This window comes from Musa acuminata, chromosome BXJ3-3 (genome assembly GCF_036884655.1).
Source record: "Musa acuminata AAA Group cultivar baxijiao chromosome BXJ3-3, Cavendish_Baxijiao_AAA, whole genome shotgun sequence".
NCBI classification, from domain to species: Eukaryota; Viridiplantae; Streptophyta; class Magnoliopsida; order Zingiberales; family Musaceae; genus Musa; species Musa acuminata.
The window spans coordinates 4,302,658-4,317,752 of NC_088351.1; the positions used below are offsets into that span (position 1 = coordinate 4,302,658).

Here is a 15,095-nt window from a genome sequence, read left to right on the forward strand (position 1 = left end):
CGCCGCAGCGGAAAGGGAGAGGAACCAACGAGCAGCGGATGACGTCGTCTGGTTTAAGGCTCTCTTTAAAGTCCTCCAAACCCGTCGATGGCTAACGTGTTGAACTCGCCAGTTCCGTTATCGAGCCAACCGATCTGACTCGGGCGAGTTGCAGACGAACCGGACTCACTGGAAGTGACTCAAACCCACATCGTCGCTTTAAGAGTGAGAGGATTAAATACTAAATATCATATTAATTAAGTGATTATTAGACTGGATATCAATTACAAATCACAAAAGTCTTCTTCCACCGTTACAGGGAAGCTAAGAGCAAACCACCCATTCTTTCATCTCTTCACATCATCTTAGTGGAATCAAAGATTTCAAACAAGACATATATATGTATCTCACAGGTTGTCTCTCTTCCCAATCACAATATATCAAGTTTTCATGTGTAAATTGTACATAGATCTCACATAACAAAACTATTAGTAGAGAAATTAAGGATCCTATGCAGATGCCTCAGTATGTTCTCAGCCATCTTCTTGGTGTTGCCATCTCCTCTATGGAAAGCAGATACCAGCACAGTGGTTAGTACCTTGTCATGGGAGACTTCCCTGGATAACTTATCCCCTCCCTTCTCCAGGAACCGCTCCACCAACCATAGAGCTCTCTGCAGCACCCCTTCCTCCCTGTGCACCTTCAACACCCCCAACACACTCCTCACTGCACCGAGCTCACTCAGTGCCCTCACGCTTCCCTCCGCGTCCACACCGTCATCCAACAGTGTAATGATTGCCGACAGTGCTGCCTCCACAACCTCTGGACTCTCGCTTTCCAGGCAACCCAGCAGCCTCTCCGCAGCCCTCGACTCCAGTAAACAGAAGGTGGTGGACGAGGAGCAGACACCCCTGTGCGTTGGGCAGCACAGCAGCGTCATCCTCCCATCTCTCTGCGACCCTGAAACGGATTTGGCGAAGAAGCTCATCTTGGTGGACTTCTTGATATCTGCGGGCGGCCTTGACAGTCTTGCAGACTGGGAAGAGAGGTTCTGAAGCCCAACAGCTGCTAACCTCTGGACTTCACTGCTTCCCCCTGTCCTCACCAGCAGATCCGTGAACACCGATGTCAAGTTCCGAGAGAGAGCCATGTATAGGATCTCCTGATCGAACAGACTGGTAGTGAACCTCACAAGAACGCCAACCAGACCCTCGAGGTAGTAGCCTGTGTACCTGGAGCCGGTGGCTCTTACCTCGCCTCGCAGGATCTCTTGTATCCTGCTAAGGATGATGGGCACTGTGCCTTGATGGAGGAGAGCTACATTGAGTGGTGCGTTCTGGTGCGGGATCTTCGCGATCAGATTTACCGACACTGCTTGCCTCTCTGTCATCCGATCGGTGTCGTAGTTCTTGACGAGGCCCTCCGGCTGTCCCTGAATCTTGCAGAGACCGGCTGCGATCGTGTGGCCCATATGGGATGCAAGAACGATGAGCATCTTGGCAGCGACAGTAGCGAGTTCTTCCATTGGAGAATTGAGGAACTCGATGATGCCCTGGTGTACCTCGATCTCCTTGATCACTGAAACGACTGTGGCCAGAGGTTTTGGGAGTTTGGTCAGGGAAAGCAAGATCTTGACGAGGTTCACGTTCAGTTCTTGCTGCGTGGAGTACTTCAGCAGGTGGACGATGTTGTAGATGGAGTAGTGCGAGGTGATGGTGTGGCCATGCTTGTTCACCTGTATCTTGTCCATGTCAAGATCTGATTCGAGGATATTGGCAAGGATTGCAGCAGCCTCTTCCTTGGATTCCAAGGGTTCGTTCTGGATTCTGCGAGCAAATATCTCTTCGATCATGATCGGGACAACGCCTGCATCTAAAAGCATCTTGCTGCTCGGGGGGTGGGATGAAATCTGAACCAGAGCTCTAAATGCTTCCTTCCTGATAACAGAGCTCCCGCCATTGACCATCTTGATCAGAGCATTGGAGGCTCTCTCTGCAACATAAGTTTTCATGTCATGCTCAAGAACGATCTCTCCGAGGTAGCTCACCATCTCCGTTCGCACCTCCTCTGTACCTGTGTTGATGCAATACAGTGATCAGGAAAGCCAAAGAAATTTGTAGAACTGAGATACTATGAGACTATTGCTAATCTACCGTCAATGAGATGGTCCAAAAGGGGTTCCACAAAACCATTTTCTGCCATGCATTTGATGTTCTTTGGCAATTTCTCCAAGTTCTTCAGAGCTTCCTCTGCTCTTTCTGCTGCGAAAGGATCAGCATCCTTGTTATATTTCATCGTGATGAGAATAAGAATACCTCCGGGAGTGCGCCCAATTTTCTCCAAGAACAGTTCGGATTTTGAGAGTTCTAATAAGAATGAAACAGCTGCATGCCTTTCTGGAGAACTATAGCTAGACATCATCTTGATTGTTCTTGTGAGGGCTCTTGTCCTCGCAATGATAACCTGCAAATTTGATCAAGATTAAGCACAATCTGCATTTCATCAACCGAAAACAACAGATTCGATGCAGGGGAGATGCTAGCCACCAACCAAACTCTTCAAAAGAACAAGAACAAGTAGATGAGAGGGAGAAGACAGCCAACCTTTCCATCTTCATCCTCAGCTAGTACACGTAGAAGTTCCAACGCCTCACAGCGCACGGTCATGCTCTCATGCTGCAGAAACTGTGTTAGTAGCCCTGTGATTCCTATGGTGTGCATCTGCTCCTTGTTGAATCTTCTGCTTTGACTCAGAAATTGCAGCTCTTTTATTGCATCCAAAATCATGGCTTCTGAAGTAGCTAATGATAAGGCACTGCTGGCAATCCTTATCCTTGTTGCCTCATTTCTTTCCTTCCACTCTTTTATGGTGTTCCTCAATGCTACATTGCTGCTTAAAGCTGCTTCCTTTACATCCATCCTTGTTACTGGACAAACTATGTTTTCTGAAACATCTATGGACCTCTCAAACCACTCAGCTATAGCTTCTCTATCATAGGTTAGCCCACTTTCTATGGTGACAGGATCATCCATTATTTTCTTGGTTAGTGGACAGAAGAAGCTCTGGTATGCAGGTTGCAGAGTGTCTGCTAATTGTGGAAGAATGTTGGAGGGTTGGCAATCATTTCTCTGTGTGCCATCATACATCCCTAGAAGATAATTTGCCATAGGGGGCATGTCACCACTTTTGTTCTCCCTTTGAGATTCTGAAACCGAACTTGTCCCTTCCCTCATTTCCATTCTTGGTGTGGATGCATTTTCCAGCTTGTTTTGATCTGTGTCACATTGCCCATTTATCTGTAGGCCAACATGTATCATCTCTCCCGAGAGTGATTCCATGGACAGTGGTATGTCTCTAAGGTCATCTGCCATGCTTCTGATCACTCCCTCAAGCTGTTTGATGAAGCTCTTGACCTCATCATCCGGGACTGCCTGAGCTCCATTGCTGCATTTTATGACAAGCTCTGTTGCGATATTGACTTTAGTCGACAAAGACAGTAGGAAATCAGATCTACTTGGAGGAGTATTTCCTGCTTGCTTTGACTCTGAAATAGGAGGAGAGGTGACAAGGGGAGGGTTTCCCAGCTCCATGGAATTATTATGCTCAGCATCCTCAGTAGCAACTGATGACATATCTCTGATAGAAAATAATAGTTGGGAAATAGAGATCTTAGAGAAGATACAATTATTTGTTGTGACATATTGCACTCTGGCAAAAATACTTCAAGAGAGTACTGTAAGTGAAAATTGAAGATGATACCCCTGAAATCTAACAAAAGCTTGGAAATCCAAAACTTCTGTACTTCGACATGTGCAGCTCAATCCTAAGTTACTTGAAACTTTTCATATCATGAAGGGTAGCGGTGAAGCTCCGAGACTAATCAGTGATGATGATCATAATTATGATGAAACACATGTAAAGGACATTGATCTAAGGACATATGAAAGAGAACTGATGCATGAAACAAGCTCCTGTCCTTTGTCACAGGAAAAAAGTGTTTCAAGAACATATATATGTGGCTCATGTTTTGTAGTATGCATTGATTACTAAAGGTAACAGCTTTAACACTAACTTTTGAAGCTTTAGCAATCAATACACAATTCATATAGAACAGAAAAGAAGACGAAGGAAAGAGGAAGAAAGAAACAATAAAAGGATAAAACTCTGAACACTAGATTACGGTTTTCTTTATATCTGACTCCATATTAAGCATTTCCACATGAATCTTTTACGATACGAAGTGTCTGTCGGATATATACTTGTTGTGTCTTTTGATGCACAATCTGTTCGTGAGCTATTATAAGACTGCAAAACAGTGCAAACAAAGCACAGAAATGAGAGATTAGAGATACATACAGACATTCAATTTATTTATACTGAAAGGGTTGATACTGGCAATCTGTGAAGAAAGGAATTGGCACTTGCAGACTCTGTTCCTCCTGTAGAAGAACCAAACTGCTCCTCACCCAATCTCAGTTCTGAATGCATCTGCAGCAAGGTTTTAGGAGGAAGTCCATGTTGAATCAGTCAGAAATACTTTTTCCAGCTTAGGATGCAGCAAAATATCTACAACTGGATTTGAGTGGGTTGACTTTAGATGCAGCTATGAATTCCATTCTGCTATAAATTATGTCAACCGTGCTTTCATCTTGCCAGGGCACAGCATTACATATGGATTTCAGTTGAGCAAAAGAGACGCAAACGTGCATGCAAACTTCTGCTCCATTCATGTTCTCCATTTCCCTCTGCTAATGTTCTTGTCTTCTTGTTGCTTATTTTACTTGGTCTTGTGATTTATATTTTGCTTCTCAGAATCAACTTTGAACATGTAATCTCCGGACCAAAATTGCCAGGTCAAAAGCTGCGCATGAAGTAGATCTATAGGAGGAATGTCATTCTAATACTATTCAGTCAGAATCAAGAGAAATCTAACATATAGATCTTGGACTTTCACCAGAATCTTTCTTTGCTCAGTGAGGAGCTCTTGAGATCCTTCCTGTCTTGATGGAACAAATCTCAAGACTCGGTATAATTTGAAGCTGTCTTCGATCCTCATCACAGGAAATTAACAGGCATTTGACTTGTTCTTTCAGTTTAAGAGAACTGCGACCTTCCCAACCATAAAAGAGCATGAGCTCACCATTACTTGGTTGAAGAAAATGTCAACCATCAATCTGCCTTTGTCCATTTTATATGGGTTAGTGGGCATCAGATAAGATTTCGGTCATTCTGATCTCATGGATTTATTCTCTCTCTTGGCGTTGCAATCTATGATAGAAAATATATGCAATAAAATATATGTTGGAGTCTATATTTATGTAACCATATATTAAATTTAGGGATTATTTCACCAGATCAACCTGAATTGAATTTAGAACAGGAATGAATTGGTTTCAAACGATTATTAGCTAATATGATCATTATATCTTTACTGAACATTTACTTGCAATATTGTCATTATATTTCTCATACAAATTCATGAATGTCACATTGTTACGTAGAAGAAGTGTTCTCAGCACTTGGGAGAAAGATGATCACTCGAAATGATGTCAAGTACTGGCCGCCGTGGGGGACGATGTGGAGGATGCGGTAGAAGGATCGAAGGCCTCTTGCTCTGCGCAATCCAAATTATCGCCGGAGAACTGGCGGCCGATGCCCATCAGGTCGAGGTAATACTGGTAATGGGATATGATGTTGTTCATGGCATCGATGGAGCCCAGACCACAGACCAAATCCCCGTAGAGAACGTTCATTGTAGCTCCGAATCCAGGCAGCCTTTTCGCCAATGTGTCGTTCTTGGTGGGCTTCCACTTTCCCACAAACACATCGTGGGCGGAAGGCTGCTTCTTCTTCTTCATGGGCGTCATCCACCTGTAGATCGCAGCTTGGAAAGCTAGGGTGGCATTCTGCTCGAGATACTCGGGATGGTTGAGGAGATCAACCTTCAAGCCGTCCCCGATGGCTCCGTAGTTGTAGTTCCTGGGTATCATGGACATAGGATCAAACAGTTGGCGATCGTCAACTGCAGCACGGGAACACGAACGCTCGGAGGTACCAGTAAACGGGCAGAGCACCGCGGCCGTAGTAATCGACTCCGGGCGTGCATGGGTAGTCGTAGCTTTGGTCGCAGTAGGACTGGCTCGGGCTCATCTCACGCTTGTAGCACAACCCCCATGCGAGCGGACCACCGGTCGCAACGCCATATCCACCTGCAATAGAGGCAAGCCGGCCGGCCATAGGCAAGTCAGATCAGAGAAAGAAAAGCACAGTAGGGTTTGGCGGGGTGGATGAGTTCGTGCATGATGTCTTGCTGCCGACGTGGCCGAGGAAGGCGGCAACCTCTTTCATCTGCATCTGCTTGCCGCCGGTGGTGCCGAAGCCGAGCGGCTCGTACACGGCGGCCGCGGTGATGAAGGAGTGGTAGTCCCAGAAGCCGACGGCCTGGGCGACTGGGGCGTTGCGCTTGCTGAAGAGGTCCTCGAACTGGTACACCTGGAAGAACTCCGAGATGGTCTCGTTGCAGCAGTACACGCTCGCCTTGCACTCCCACCCCTTGTCGCAGACCTTCGGCTTGGCCGAGGACGCTGCGTGAGCGCACGCGGCCGCCACCAGCAGCAGCATCCACACCTCCGGCGACAGGCTGTTCCCTGCCATTGTGTCTGCAACCGATGGAGACTTAGCTTTGGTCGGGGAAGAGATGACGATGAAGGATACATGAGAGGAAGAAGATATACGAGAGAGAGGAGAAAGGAAAAGAGGGTGGAGAGGTGGCATCAAGATGGCAGCATCTGAGCTGCTGCTGGGCCTTCCGGTGTACCTTTGCTTAGAGTGGAAGGGGGGCGAAAGCTGGTCAGAGGTTTTGCAGTGTAAATGATGGCAAAAGGATGTAATATCCATCATCTTCTACACTTGTATTGGAAGCATTCTCTATTCTTTTTCTTGGATTACTTGAAGAAAATAAAATTATTTTTATATCAAAGAAAATAGGATGAATTTTCGAGAAAATCTCTTCTTTTTTTTTGGATTTTTTTTCTTAATAAGTGTCACCATTTCTAGAATTTTCTAACAACAATCTTTTTTATTTAATACCTAGAATATCTATCCATTTTCTCCTTTTTCATATAGATTTGTCTATAGGATAGGATGAATCAATCTAGTCACAATTTTTTTGTATTATGTTTTAATATTTTTAATAATATCAAAAAAATACTATAATATAGTATAAAAGTATTGTGTTATAATATTTTTTATTGTGCTATAATGTTAACATAATATTTCATTGTAATTTATACTGTGTTCCCAAATGTTCGACGAAATGCGTGTGAAGGGAATAGATGATGTCGTTGACGAAGGTGCTCTTCCTGTTCTTGCATTCTTTGCAGTGAGAACAGCGAAGAAGATTCTTCTTGTTTTGGCCTCGAATGAGTCGATGTGAAAAGCTCACCACATTGTGCGGCAAAGGAAGAGAGATGGTAAATCCTTGTCAGTCGAGGCAGCAGGTCACGCATTGAGTCCTGAAGTAGAGTTTAAGCTTGCAGAACTCGGACCTACACGCAAACCAGTGACCATTTTGCCAGTGATGAGAGGGGTGATCCCATCGCATGGTTTCTTGTAGCTTGAGCATCGATAACTCATCACATGAAAGAACAGAATTACAACTTTCATGCAGATTAATGGTTGCTGGGAATGCATATCAGCAGATTAATGGCTCCTTGGCACTTTCATGCAGAGCCAAAGAAGCTTTCACTGATCTACCACGAAGTCCATGTCCTACCGAACCAGAGCAGGACATGGCACCTGATCCCAACCCATTTATACACACACCCTTAACAGCAGAGTTGCAATGAAACATCCCATGTTCAGCCGATTCAATCGCAAGATTCTTGTCAAGAGCTGGAAGAATGGGAAGGCATGTGTTGGAGAGAAGTCCGATGCGGAGTTCGCAAGGGAAGAGCTCGCTGTCGAGGCACCTACAGAGAGTGTACCCGCTCGGCATTCAGAAGAGTTGCTCGATTCTTAGCCTCTCGTCTCTTTCCCTGTCGCAGAATTCAAATGCATCTTCCCTCAACAGTTCCATGTCCAGTTGGGACCCCAAGATCCCGGTGTCGGTCCACAAGCTCTTCAGCTCCTGGGAGAACTCGGAGCTCTTGGCTGGTGTCATCGGCAAGGGAACACTGGGACTCGATAGGTTAGGGTCTTCGGAAGGCAGGGAAGCTTCGGCGGATGATGAACTCAACAAGGAGGTGGAGTGTGCCGAGCCTGGGAGTTTGAAGAGGTGTAATTGGATTACCCAATCCAGTGGTAAGCTACTATCAATCCAATCCAATCCACCTATAACATGAAATGTTCATGATCGTACAAACTTAGAATTCCAAATTGCGTGTTCTATCGGCAGATGAAGTGTATGTTTCGTTCCATGATGAGTGTTGGGGTGTCCCAGTTTACGACGACAAGTAAGCATTCTAACCTCAACATCTGCATATCTTTTGTGGACTTAAGAGCCGAAATATTGATTAGATGTGATCGTTTACAGTCAGCTCTTTGAGCTGCTTGCGATGTGTGGAATGCTCATCGATCACAGCTGGACTGAGATTCTGAAGAGAAGAGAGATGTTCAGGTCTCCACTCGACGAGTCTAATCTGTGATCTCATGTTCGATGCCTTCTCCCATGCTATTGCTGATGAACATTTGGTTGATGCAGGGAGGCCTTTGCAGCGTTCGATCACATTCTGGTTGCCAAGATGGAGGAGAAGGAGATCATGGAAATAAGTTCCACCAAGGAGCTCATGCTGGCAGAGTGTAGGGTGAGATGCATCGTAGACAATGCCAAGTGCATGCAAAGGGTGAGGCGCCGTCATAAGAGTAGCACAAATCGTCCTCCATTAGCAAGCTAAAAATCTGACACACAGATGAAACACTCGACGACAGTAATCATTTCAATCCATTTGTGTGTTGATTCTTCTTCTTCTTCTTTTCGCAGGTGGCCAAGGAATTTGGATCCTTCAGTGCGTACATATGGGGTCATGTGAACCGCAAGCCCATGGTGAACAGATACAAGTATCCGAGAATTGTTCCTCTGAGGACGCCGAAATCGGAAGCCATCAGCAAGGATTTGGTGAGAAGGGGGTTTCGCCTCGTCGGGCCGGTGATCGTCTACTCCTTCATGCAAGCTGCAGGAATAGCCATGGATCATCTCGTCGACTGCTTCCGGTTTGGTGACTGTGTGAGACTTGCAGAGAGATCATGGGGCCTCTCTAACTTGGCCATGTGACCAGTAGGATTGACAGCAGAGTGTTCTTCTTCTTCTTCCTCCTTTTCTTCTGCAAAGTTTAGAGTGATTAGCATGAGATTGCTTTCACTTTGGTGTTGGAAATAGCAGTACTGTGAAGCTTAGATCTTATTAAGCTTAGTGTTATATCACAATCAGAGAGTATTAAGATTCCATAGATATGAATACCATCATGGATAACTGCTTTGTGTTGATTCTTGAAGACAATGATAGTAAAACTTTCAATCTCTTATATAGATGTTCAACTTGTTCAATCCATTCTTTTGGCTATCGAACTGACATCAAGTAATTACAAGAGTTGACACCAAAGTTGCTGGCCTTCAGCTGAGATGAACTGTTCTTGCAGAAATTTGACATGTTGATCTCCATCAACTCCATCTTTGCCATATCTTCATATTTTTAAGGTTGATAATTATTGATACATATGTAACCCCAGTTGGAGACTACTGTTCAGAGTTGCATTGAGAGATCAGCAGTGGCATAGGATGCTGATAGAGTGATTTCATATGAATCACTACATGACATAAAATAGATACTTAATTCATTATGCAGAGAATCTATTGATACTGGTGAAGTATAAAATGGGAGATACATCACCCCTGTAAGATCTTCCAAACTGTTGAAGTGTGATTGGGAGGTGTTGACACTGCTCGAGACTGAATCGTTCTGACCATGGTAACCCTAAATTTAATTGCAATGTCTCAGATGAGAGTGACAGTGAAGAAGGCATTGGCAAGAAGATTAAACAAGTATGACACAAAGCTACTTTATGCTTTCAGTGCCTTCTGCAAGAAGTGGTCATAGATTCTTCATAGCAAATTAGGTTTCCTGATTTCCATGATAACCTCAGTTCCAGAAGGTCGTATACAATAGAATGCTTTCTAGGAATTCATGGAAACACTTAAATCCAAGCTCACAGCAAATATAGAAATTGAGGGAAACCTGGATTATGCACTTGAATTGAAGATGATTCATCTTCCTTTGGAAACAAACGATCCCCTGTTTACATGAAATCCATGGAAAAATAAAGTCTTCAAATTAACATTTACAGGATTGACCAAATGGTATCATGACCAAAGTCATTTGAGAAAGATGTGGTTCACATATGTGATAAATGCAAAATCTGATGCAGGAAATCTAGTTTAAAAGAAATACAAATTTAAGATTTTGGAAACTCACTTAACCAAGAATTGTCTTTTTCACAACCTGGAAGCAAAGCAGCCTGGACTCACCTTCCCTCGGTCGCAGATTTGAAGCCTTTGAGTCTATATATGAACGGCACTGTCATTGTTGGAAACCCACTGATGATGTAGCATCACATTATAAACCTAAAGAAACATGAACAATCTGCGTAGCAACACATTAAACAATCATCATCCTCTTGCACTAAAACTATTGATTTTAAAATACTTATTTACCTATTCCTATATTCCAAAATGGCATTTAGTACGAGACAGGTACGCTACGAAGGCCATCTGTTTCGAATAAAAGACACTTGAATACCATGGTAACAGTTACACAAAGATGTAGCAACCTCAACATACAAGAAAGGTCACCTTAGTCGGAATCCCCAAACTATGTCCTTGACCCACGATGATCTTATTCTAAATCTGTCATTCACCATTATCTGCACTACTGGTGATAGCATAAAAGACGATCACAGCAACCGACCAAGACGTTGCATCTTCCATATGTCTCCTACTCAAAACTGGCAAGAAGTGCCTAGCCTCTGCCTCTGCCTCAGGCCAGAAGCACCACACTTCCGACCATGGAATGCATTTTGCAGCAACTCCTGGAACTTCTCAAGGAATGCAGCCCACTCTGACTCTCCCATGTCTGACAGCTTCATGAAGCTAGCACTTGCCGGAAGCTGCTCATTTGCACTCCCGTACCCACCCTTAAACCTGCTGCTCCCACCACCGATATTAGTTTTACTACTAGAGGGCTTCAATTTTGGGACACCAGCTGGATACCACTGACTTTTGTCGGCAATGCAAACACCCTTCAATGATGTGGATAACTTCGAAACTTTTGGAAGATGATCCCAAACAGATAGGGAGCGGGAGCAAGAACTTTTTTCAACATTGCCAACTTCGTTGTCATCACCAACATCCTCTTCCAAGCTCTCTAGCTTCGAAAGTGGATTTCTGGAACTGCCCCCCTTGAATCCAAAGTTACAGGATGGTGCTGCTTTTGGCGTCATTGTATGAGCATCTTCGCAGTCAATGTCAAACTGTATCATATCATCATCTACATTATCAGGTTCAGGAGAAAAAACTTCTCTTTCTGCCACCAACCTTCTTGCCTCTATGCAGACAACCTCCAGCTCGCTTGGCTCCTCTTCCATGCCTCTGAATTCCCTGCTCATCATCTCACCAATCTCTGCTAGACAAAATCCAAATGCAGCTGCTTCCTTGAGAAAAATTGTTGAGAGGACCAACACCCGAAGGCATGCTTCTCGGATCATAGGCAGCTCCATGCGAAGCATCTCAGAGTCCCTCACTGGATCAAGGTTGGCGATGTACTCAAGCTCTTCCTCGGAGAAAGGGATTGATGATTGTGGCCAGTGGATCCATTCAAAATAAGGATCCTCCAAATTCTCGGGTAAGCAGAGACCATGATCTATAGGAATTAATTCCATCTGAGCCCCAAACTTACCATCCCCACCATCAATTTTCCTCACCAAAAGGTTTCCCGCATGCCTGTCCGTGTTGAAGATTCTAACATCAAGTATCCCAATCTTGTGGACAGCCACCACAGAGAAGCTTGAGGTTCCATGGTCACTAGCATCAAAGTCATGAGAAATATACTGCTGGAATGATGCAATCTTGCTGGCAACATTTGTCTTTGTACAGTAAGATTTAGTACTACCATTGCAGTTAATGCCTTCATTCACATGAAATACTGAATGTGTGATCTTGATAAGGGCTGTTGGAGGGACATTGGCAAAGTGATTATAGTCCAGGAGGTATGCTGCAACCTCCCTGAACCCAGTCTCACCAACTCGCACAGACCTTTTCAGCCCTGGTTGCCCAAGGGATTTCCCAACAAACCCTTTTGGATTATTTGGTGCAAATGGCTCCTCATCTGTGGGCTTCACAATGGCAATGTTCACACCTTTTTTGTTCCGGAAGTAGTATGCACCACCAAGCCCACTGTGAACTGGTATCGGATCAATACCACTGTTAATAGCCTTCACAGCATCCTTAACAAGTAGTTTTATCTTATTACAGTGGCTTGAACATCCTAAAATTTCAATTGGACCACTCTGATCCCATTGCTGAAGGTCCTTCCCAGTCGGTGATAGGCATGGAGTGGAGGAACTCCTGTGCAGGAAATTCCTTGTGAGTAGCAATGGGGAATCATTTCGCACAGCACTAAGATCATTTTTCAACACGAGGTCACCAAATGTGAGAGAACTCTCCTCGGTTGGCACATTGAGAGCTAGCTGTAATCTCCTTTTCACAGTGTGGACATTGTCCTCGCGATCCAGTTCAATGCCCAAGACAAAGCCTGTCTCTGTCTGGACAAACACACGCCTCCGTGCACCTGGCTTTCCTTCACTTTTGGGGTTTCCAGGGTAGTCACTGCTGAAGGTGTGATTCAAGACTGCAACCGCCATCTGGGTTTGAACAGGGCTGTCCACGTTAGGAGACATGGAGTGGGGAGGATGCTGGGTTATCAAAGTGAGAGGCAGAAGCAAGTAGGATGGACTTCCTCTTTCTCTTCTTCTCCCTTGGGTGCACGCCGAACGCAGAGGCTGATGCAGTTACAGAGAGAAGAAGATATGGTGCACGATCGACCATGAAGCGAGCAATGGATGTTGGAAAACTACCAGTTCCTTAAAAGCAGTGTCGAGCAAGGAATGAAAGCAAAAAAGACGGTCTGATCTCCCCTACTGAGAGGTAGCCATTGCTTAAGGATTGATGTAAAGAATCAAAACCTGTCAAAGAAAATATCAGACTGTTATGATATTAGAAACAACAAGATCTAAACTAATTTACAGATAACACTATTTTGCATGTCAATTAACATGATGCTAAAAAAAGCGCTTTTCCACGGTTGATAAATTAATAGTTGGAGGGTGAAAAGTAACTAAACTTTCTTTTTTTTTTTATATTCATCCACAATCTACAAAACCTAGTAAAAGGTAAGAGCACAACAACAGTTGGAGGGGGAAAAGTAACTAAACTTTCAATTTTTCTATATTCATCCATAATCTACCAAACCTGATAAAAGGTATGAGCACAACAGAAACAATATATTTCAACAACAACAGAGAAAAAATCGTTTATGGTAAAAAGATACAAGAATTTGCAAGGAGAATCCTTTTTTTAGTTGTTACTGATGGTAAGTAGCGAAGAAAATCCAAGGAAGCGTACGTACAGGAAACTACCAACATGACGTGCAATTATTTTCCGAAACCAAACAATCTGTTCATGTTCTTGCTCCAATACATGTACATGCGTACAACAAAAGCAACAAACGGAGAACAACCCAAACTATTTGCAGAAAGACAAAGTTGTAACAGTGAGATTCCCCAAAGAGAAAGGGAACAGTGAGTGATGATCGGCATCAGAAAATACTTTAAGAAGTGAGAAATATAGATGCAAGAAAATATCAAATTGCTATCCCCAAAGCGTCTACAAAGTTGTTGCAGAATCAAAGGCCTCAAAAACCCATCTTTCTTGGAAATAAAGAGAAAAAATCGATTTTTTGTACCATATGAAAGAAACAAAAGAAGTAATCGGTACACTTTTGAGAAAATTATGAAGCAATTGCAACAAATTGCATGAACTAAGTAGTGATTACTCTCGTACTAAAAAATAGATCTAATCACATAACAACAGATGGAAAAAAAATGGCTAGCCACATCGCACCCAAAACCCTACCATTCCCAACGACGAATCTATTCCAACCCATGAGGTTCATTCATAATGCCCAAGAACTGAACGAGAAAACGAAGAAAACCGCAGAAGCTTTCCAAGAGCCGACTAGTGTCCGGTTAAGTGAACCGTACAGGTCGATGCAAGATCCAAAAAGGAAGACGAAGATTAGGAGGAGATCTCGCGCAGAACTCACCCCCCAACCAAACGAGCGACGGATCCGGGATATCGGGCGGATCTGACACCCGGCGACGGAGATCTGGCCGGAAAATGGGGCGGAGCTCGACTGTCCGAGCACCGGACCCGCGGGCCACGACGAGAAACGTTAATCGACGGCTAAGATCCGAGTACCGGTTCCATCCGACGGTCCAGATTCAAGCTCTCCCTTATCTCTCACCCCCTCTCGCCCTCCTTTTCTCGTCCTCCCCCGTCTTCCGAATCTTTGCCTTTAAAATAACCAAAAGCGAAGCGAGGCGAAAGGTAAAGGCCACGGGATCCTCCTCTCCATTACTGGACCCGTCCAGTCAATGCAATCGAGCCGTCGATTGAACGTTCTCCCTCGTACAAAGAGTGGCCCCCACGCTGATGGAGGGTCAGGATTCTTCGCCTCTTCTCTCACTGGGATCCCCAAGTCTCTAGAATATAATACAAATAAAAGAAGCCGATCGGACAGCTGCGAGGAAGCCACGTGATGCCGATGACTAAACGAAAGGTAGTTGGTTCTTCTTCGGTGACGTTACCTCCTCCGGGAAAGGGTGCTTTTTAATCCTAAGTAATCGGATTTACATCTCAAATATGAAATCTTAGGAAACTGATCACTGCAGTTTCTTTAGCTGCAAATTAATTCGCAGGAGATAGTTTTAGTATGAGATTAAATCACCTTTAATATTTCTTGTTCTAGATTAAATCACTTTTGATATGTCTTGCTGTAGTTTAACTCT

At 44.2% G+C, this 15,095-nt stretch overlaps 4 protein-coding genes across 7 annotated transcripts; 1 reads left to right on the forward strand and 3 right to left on the reverse strand.

The window, feature by feature from the left end:
* Window positions 1-279: 279 nt before the first annotated feature.
* LOC135633521 (putative U-box domain-containing protein 42) lies at window positions 280-4,510 on the reverse strand. Its single transcript, XM_065143060.1, has 4 exons — window positions 4,336-4,510; window positions 2,583-3,615; window positions 2,133-2,442; window positions 280-2,052 (listed from the first exon to the last, which is right to left on the reverse strand). Exons 2-4 carry the CDS (start codon window positions 3,609-3,611, stop codon window positions 452-454), a joined length of 2,940 nt encoding a protein of 979 aa, XP_064999132.1. The 5' UTR covers window positions 3,612-3,615; window positions 4,336-4,510; the 3' UTR covers window positions 280-451.
* Window positions 4,511-5,393: 883 nt separating this feature from the next.
* On the reverse strand, window positions 5,394-6,866 carry LOC135582216 (chitinase-like protein 1). 2 transcript variants are annotated; one of them, XM_065142703.1, is made up of 4 exons: window positions 6,797-6,866; window positions 6,279-6,638; window positions 6,035-6,188; window positions 5,394-5,958 (listed from the first exon to the last, which is right to left on the reverse strand). In XM_065142703.1, exons 2-4 carry the CDS (start codon window positions 6,631-6,633, stop codon window positions 5,529-5,531), a joined length of 939 nt encoding a protein of 312 aa, XP_064998775.1. In that variant the 5' UTR covers window positions 6,634-6,638; window positions 6,797-6,866; the 3' UTR covers window positions 5,394-5,528. The 2 variants fall into 2 exon arrangements, with proteins under 2 accessions (XP_064998775.1, XP_064998774.1); XM_065142702.1 differs by having other exon boundaries at window positions 6,714-6,846.
* A 946-nt stretch (window positions 6,867-7,812) lies between these two features.
* LOC135633345 (uncharacterized) lies at window positions 7,813-9,504 on the forward strand. Its single transcript, XM_065142704.1, has 5 exons — window positions 7,813-8,280; window positions 8,375-8,432; window positions 8,513-8,596; window positions 8,681-8,822; window positions 8,960-9,504. The coding sequence occupies exons 1-5, from the start codon at window positions 7,881-7,883 to the stop codon at window positions 9,248-9,250; spliced, it is 975 nt and encodes a 324-aa protein (XP_064998776.1). The 5' UTR covers window positions 7,813-7,880; the 3' UTR covers window positions 9,251-9,504.
* Window positions 9,505-10,744: 1,240 nt separating this feature from the next.
* Window positions 10,745-14,594, reverse strand: LOC135633344 (phosphatidylinositol 4-kinase gamma 7-like). Of its 3 annotated transcripts, none has more exons than XM_065142699.1 (2): window positions 14,351-14,594; window positions 10,745-13,211 (listed from the first exon to the last, which is right to left on the reverse strand). In XM_065142699.1, the coding sequence occupies exon 2, from the start codon at window positions 12,924-12,926 to the stop codon at window positions 10,971-10,973; it is 1,956 nt and encodes a 651-aa protein (XP_064998771.1). In that variant the 5' UTR covers window positions 12,927-13,211; window positions 14,351-14,594; the 3' UTR covers window positions 10,745-10,970. The 3 variants fall into 3 exon arrangements, with proteins under 3 accessions (XP_064998771.1, XP_064998773.1, XP_064998772.1); XM_065142701.1 differs by having other exon boundaries at window positions 10,745-13,231; window positions 14,351-14,588; XM_065142700.1 differs by lacking the exon at window positions 14,351-14,594 and adding an exon at window positions 14,161-14,318.
* Window positions 14,595-15,095: the final 501 nt, after the last annotated feature.

Excerpts from the sequence above, each read along its gene's own strand:
- LOC135582216 (XM_065142702.1), bottom strand. The coding sequence starts at position 6,753 with ATGCCACCTCTCCACCCTCTTTTCCTTTCTCCTCTCTCTC. Across the intron at positions 6,639-6,713 it reads TTTCCTTTCTCCTCTCTCTC|ACACAATGGCAGGGAACAGC; the intron begins GTATATCTTCTT and ends CATCGGTTGCAG. Across the intron at positions 6,189-6,278 it reads CGTCGGCAGCAAGACATCAT|GTGGATATGGCGTTGCGACC; the intron begins GCACGAACTCAT and ends CCTCTATTGCAG.
- LOC135633521 (XM_065143060.1), bottom strand. The coding sequence starts at position 3,611 with ATGTCATCAGTTGCTACTGAGGATGCTGAGCATAATAATTCCATGGAG. Across the intron at positions 2,443-2,582 it reads CTGAGGATGAAGATGGAAAG|GTTATCATTGCGAGGACAAG; the intron begins GTTGGCTGTCTT and ends TCAAATTTGCAG. Across the intron at positions 2,053-2,132 it reads TTTGGACCATCTCATTGACG|GTACAGAGGAGGTGCGAACG; the intron begins GTAGATTAGCAA and ends GCATCAACACAG.
- LOC135633345 (XM_065142704.1), top strand. The coding sequence starts at position 7,881 with ATGGGAAGGCATGTGTTGGAGAGAAGTCCGATGCGGAGTTCGCAAGGG. Across the intron at positions 8,281-8,374 it reads TTGGATTACCCAATCCAGTG|ATGAAGTGTATGTTTCGTTC; the intron begins GTAAGCTACTAT and ends TTCTATCGGCAG. Across the intron at positions 8,597-8,680 it reads AAGAGAAGAGAGATGTTCAG|GGAGGCCTTTGCAGCGTTCG; the intron begins GTCTCCACTCGA and ends TGGTTGATGCAG.
- LOC135633344 (XM_065142699.1), bottom strand. The coding sequence starts at position 12,926 with ATGTCTCCTAACGTGGACAGCCCTGTTCAAACCCAGATGGCGGTTGCA.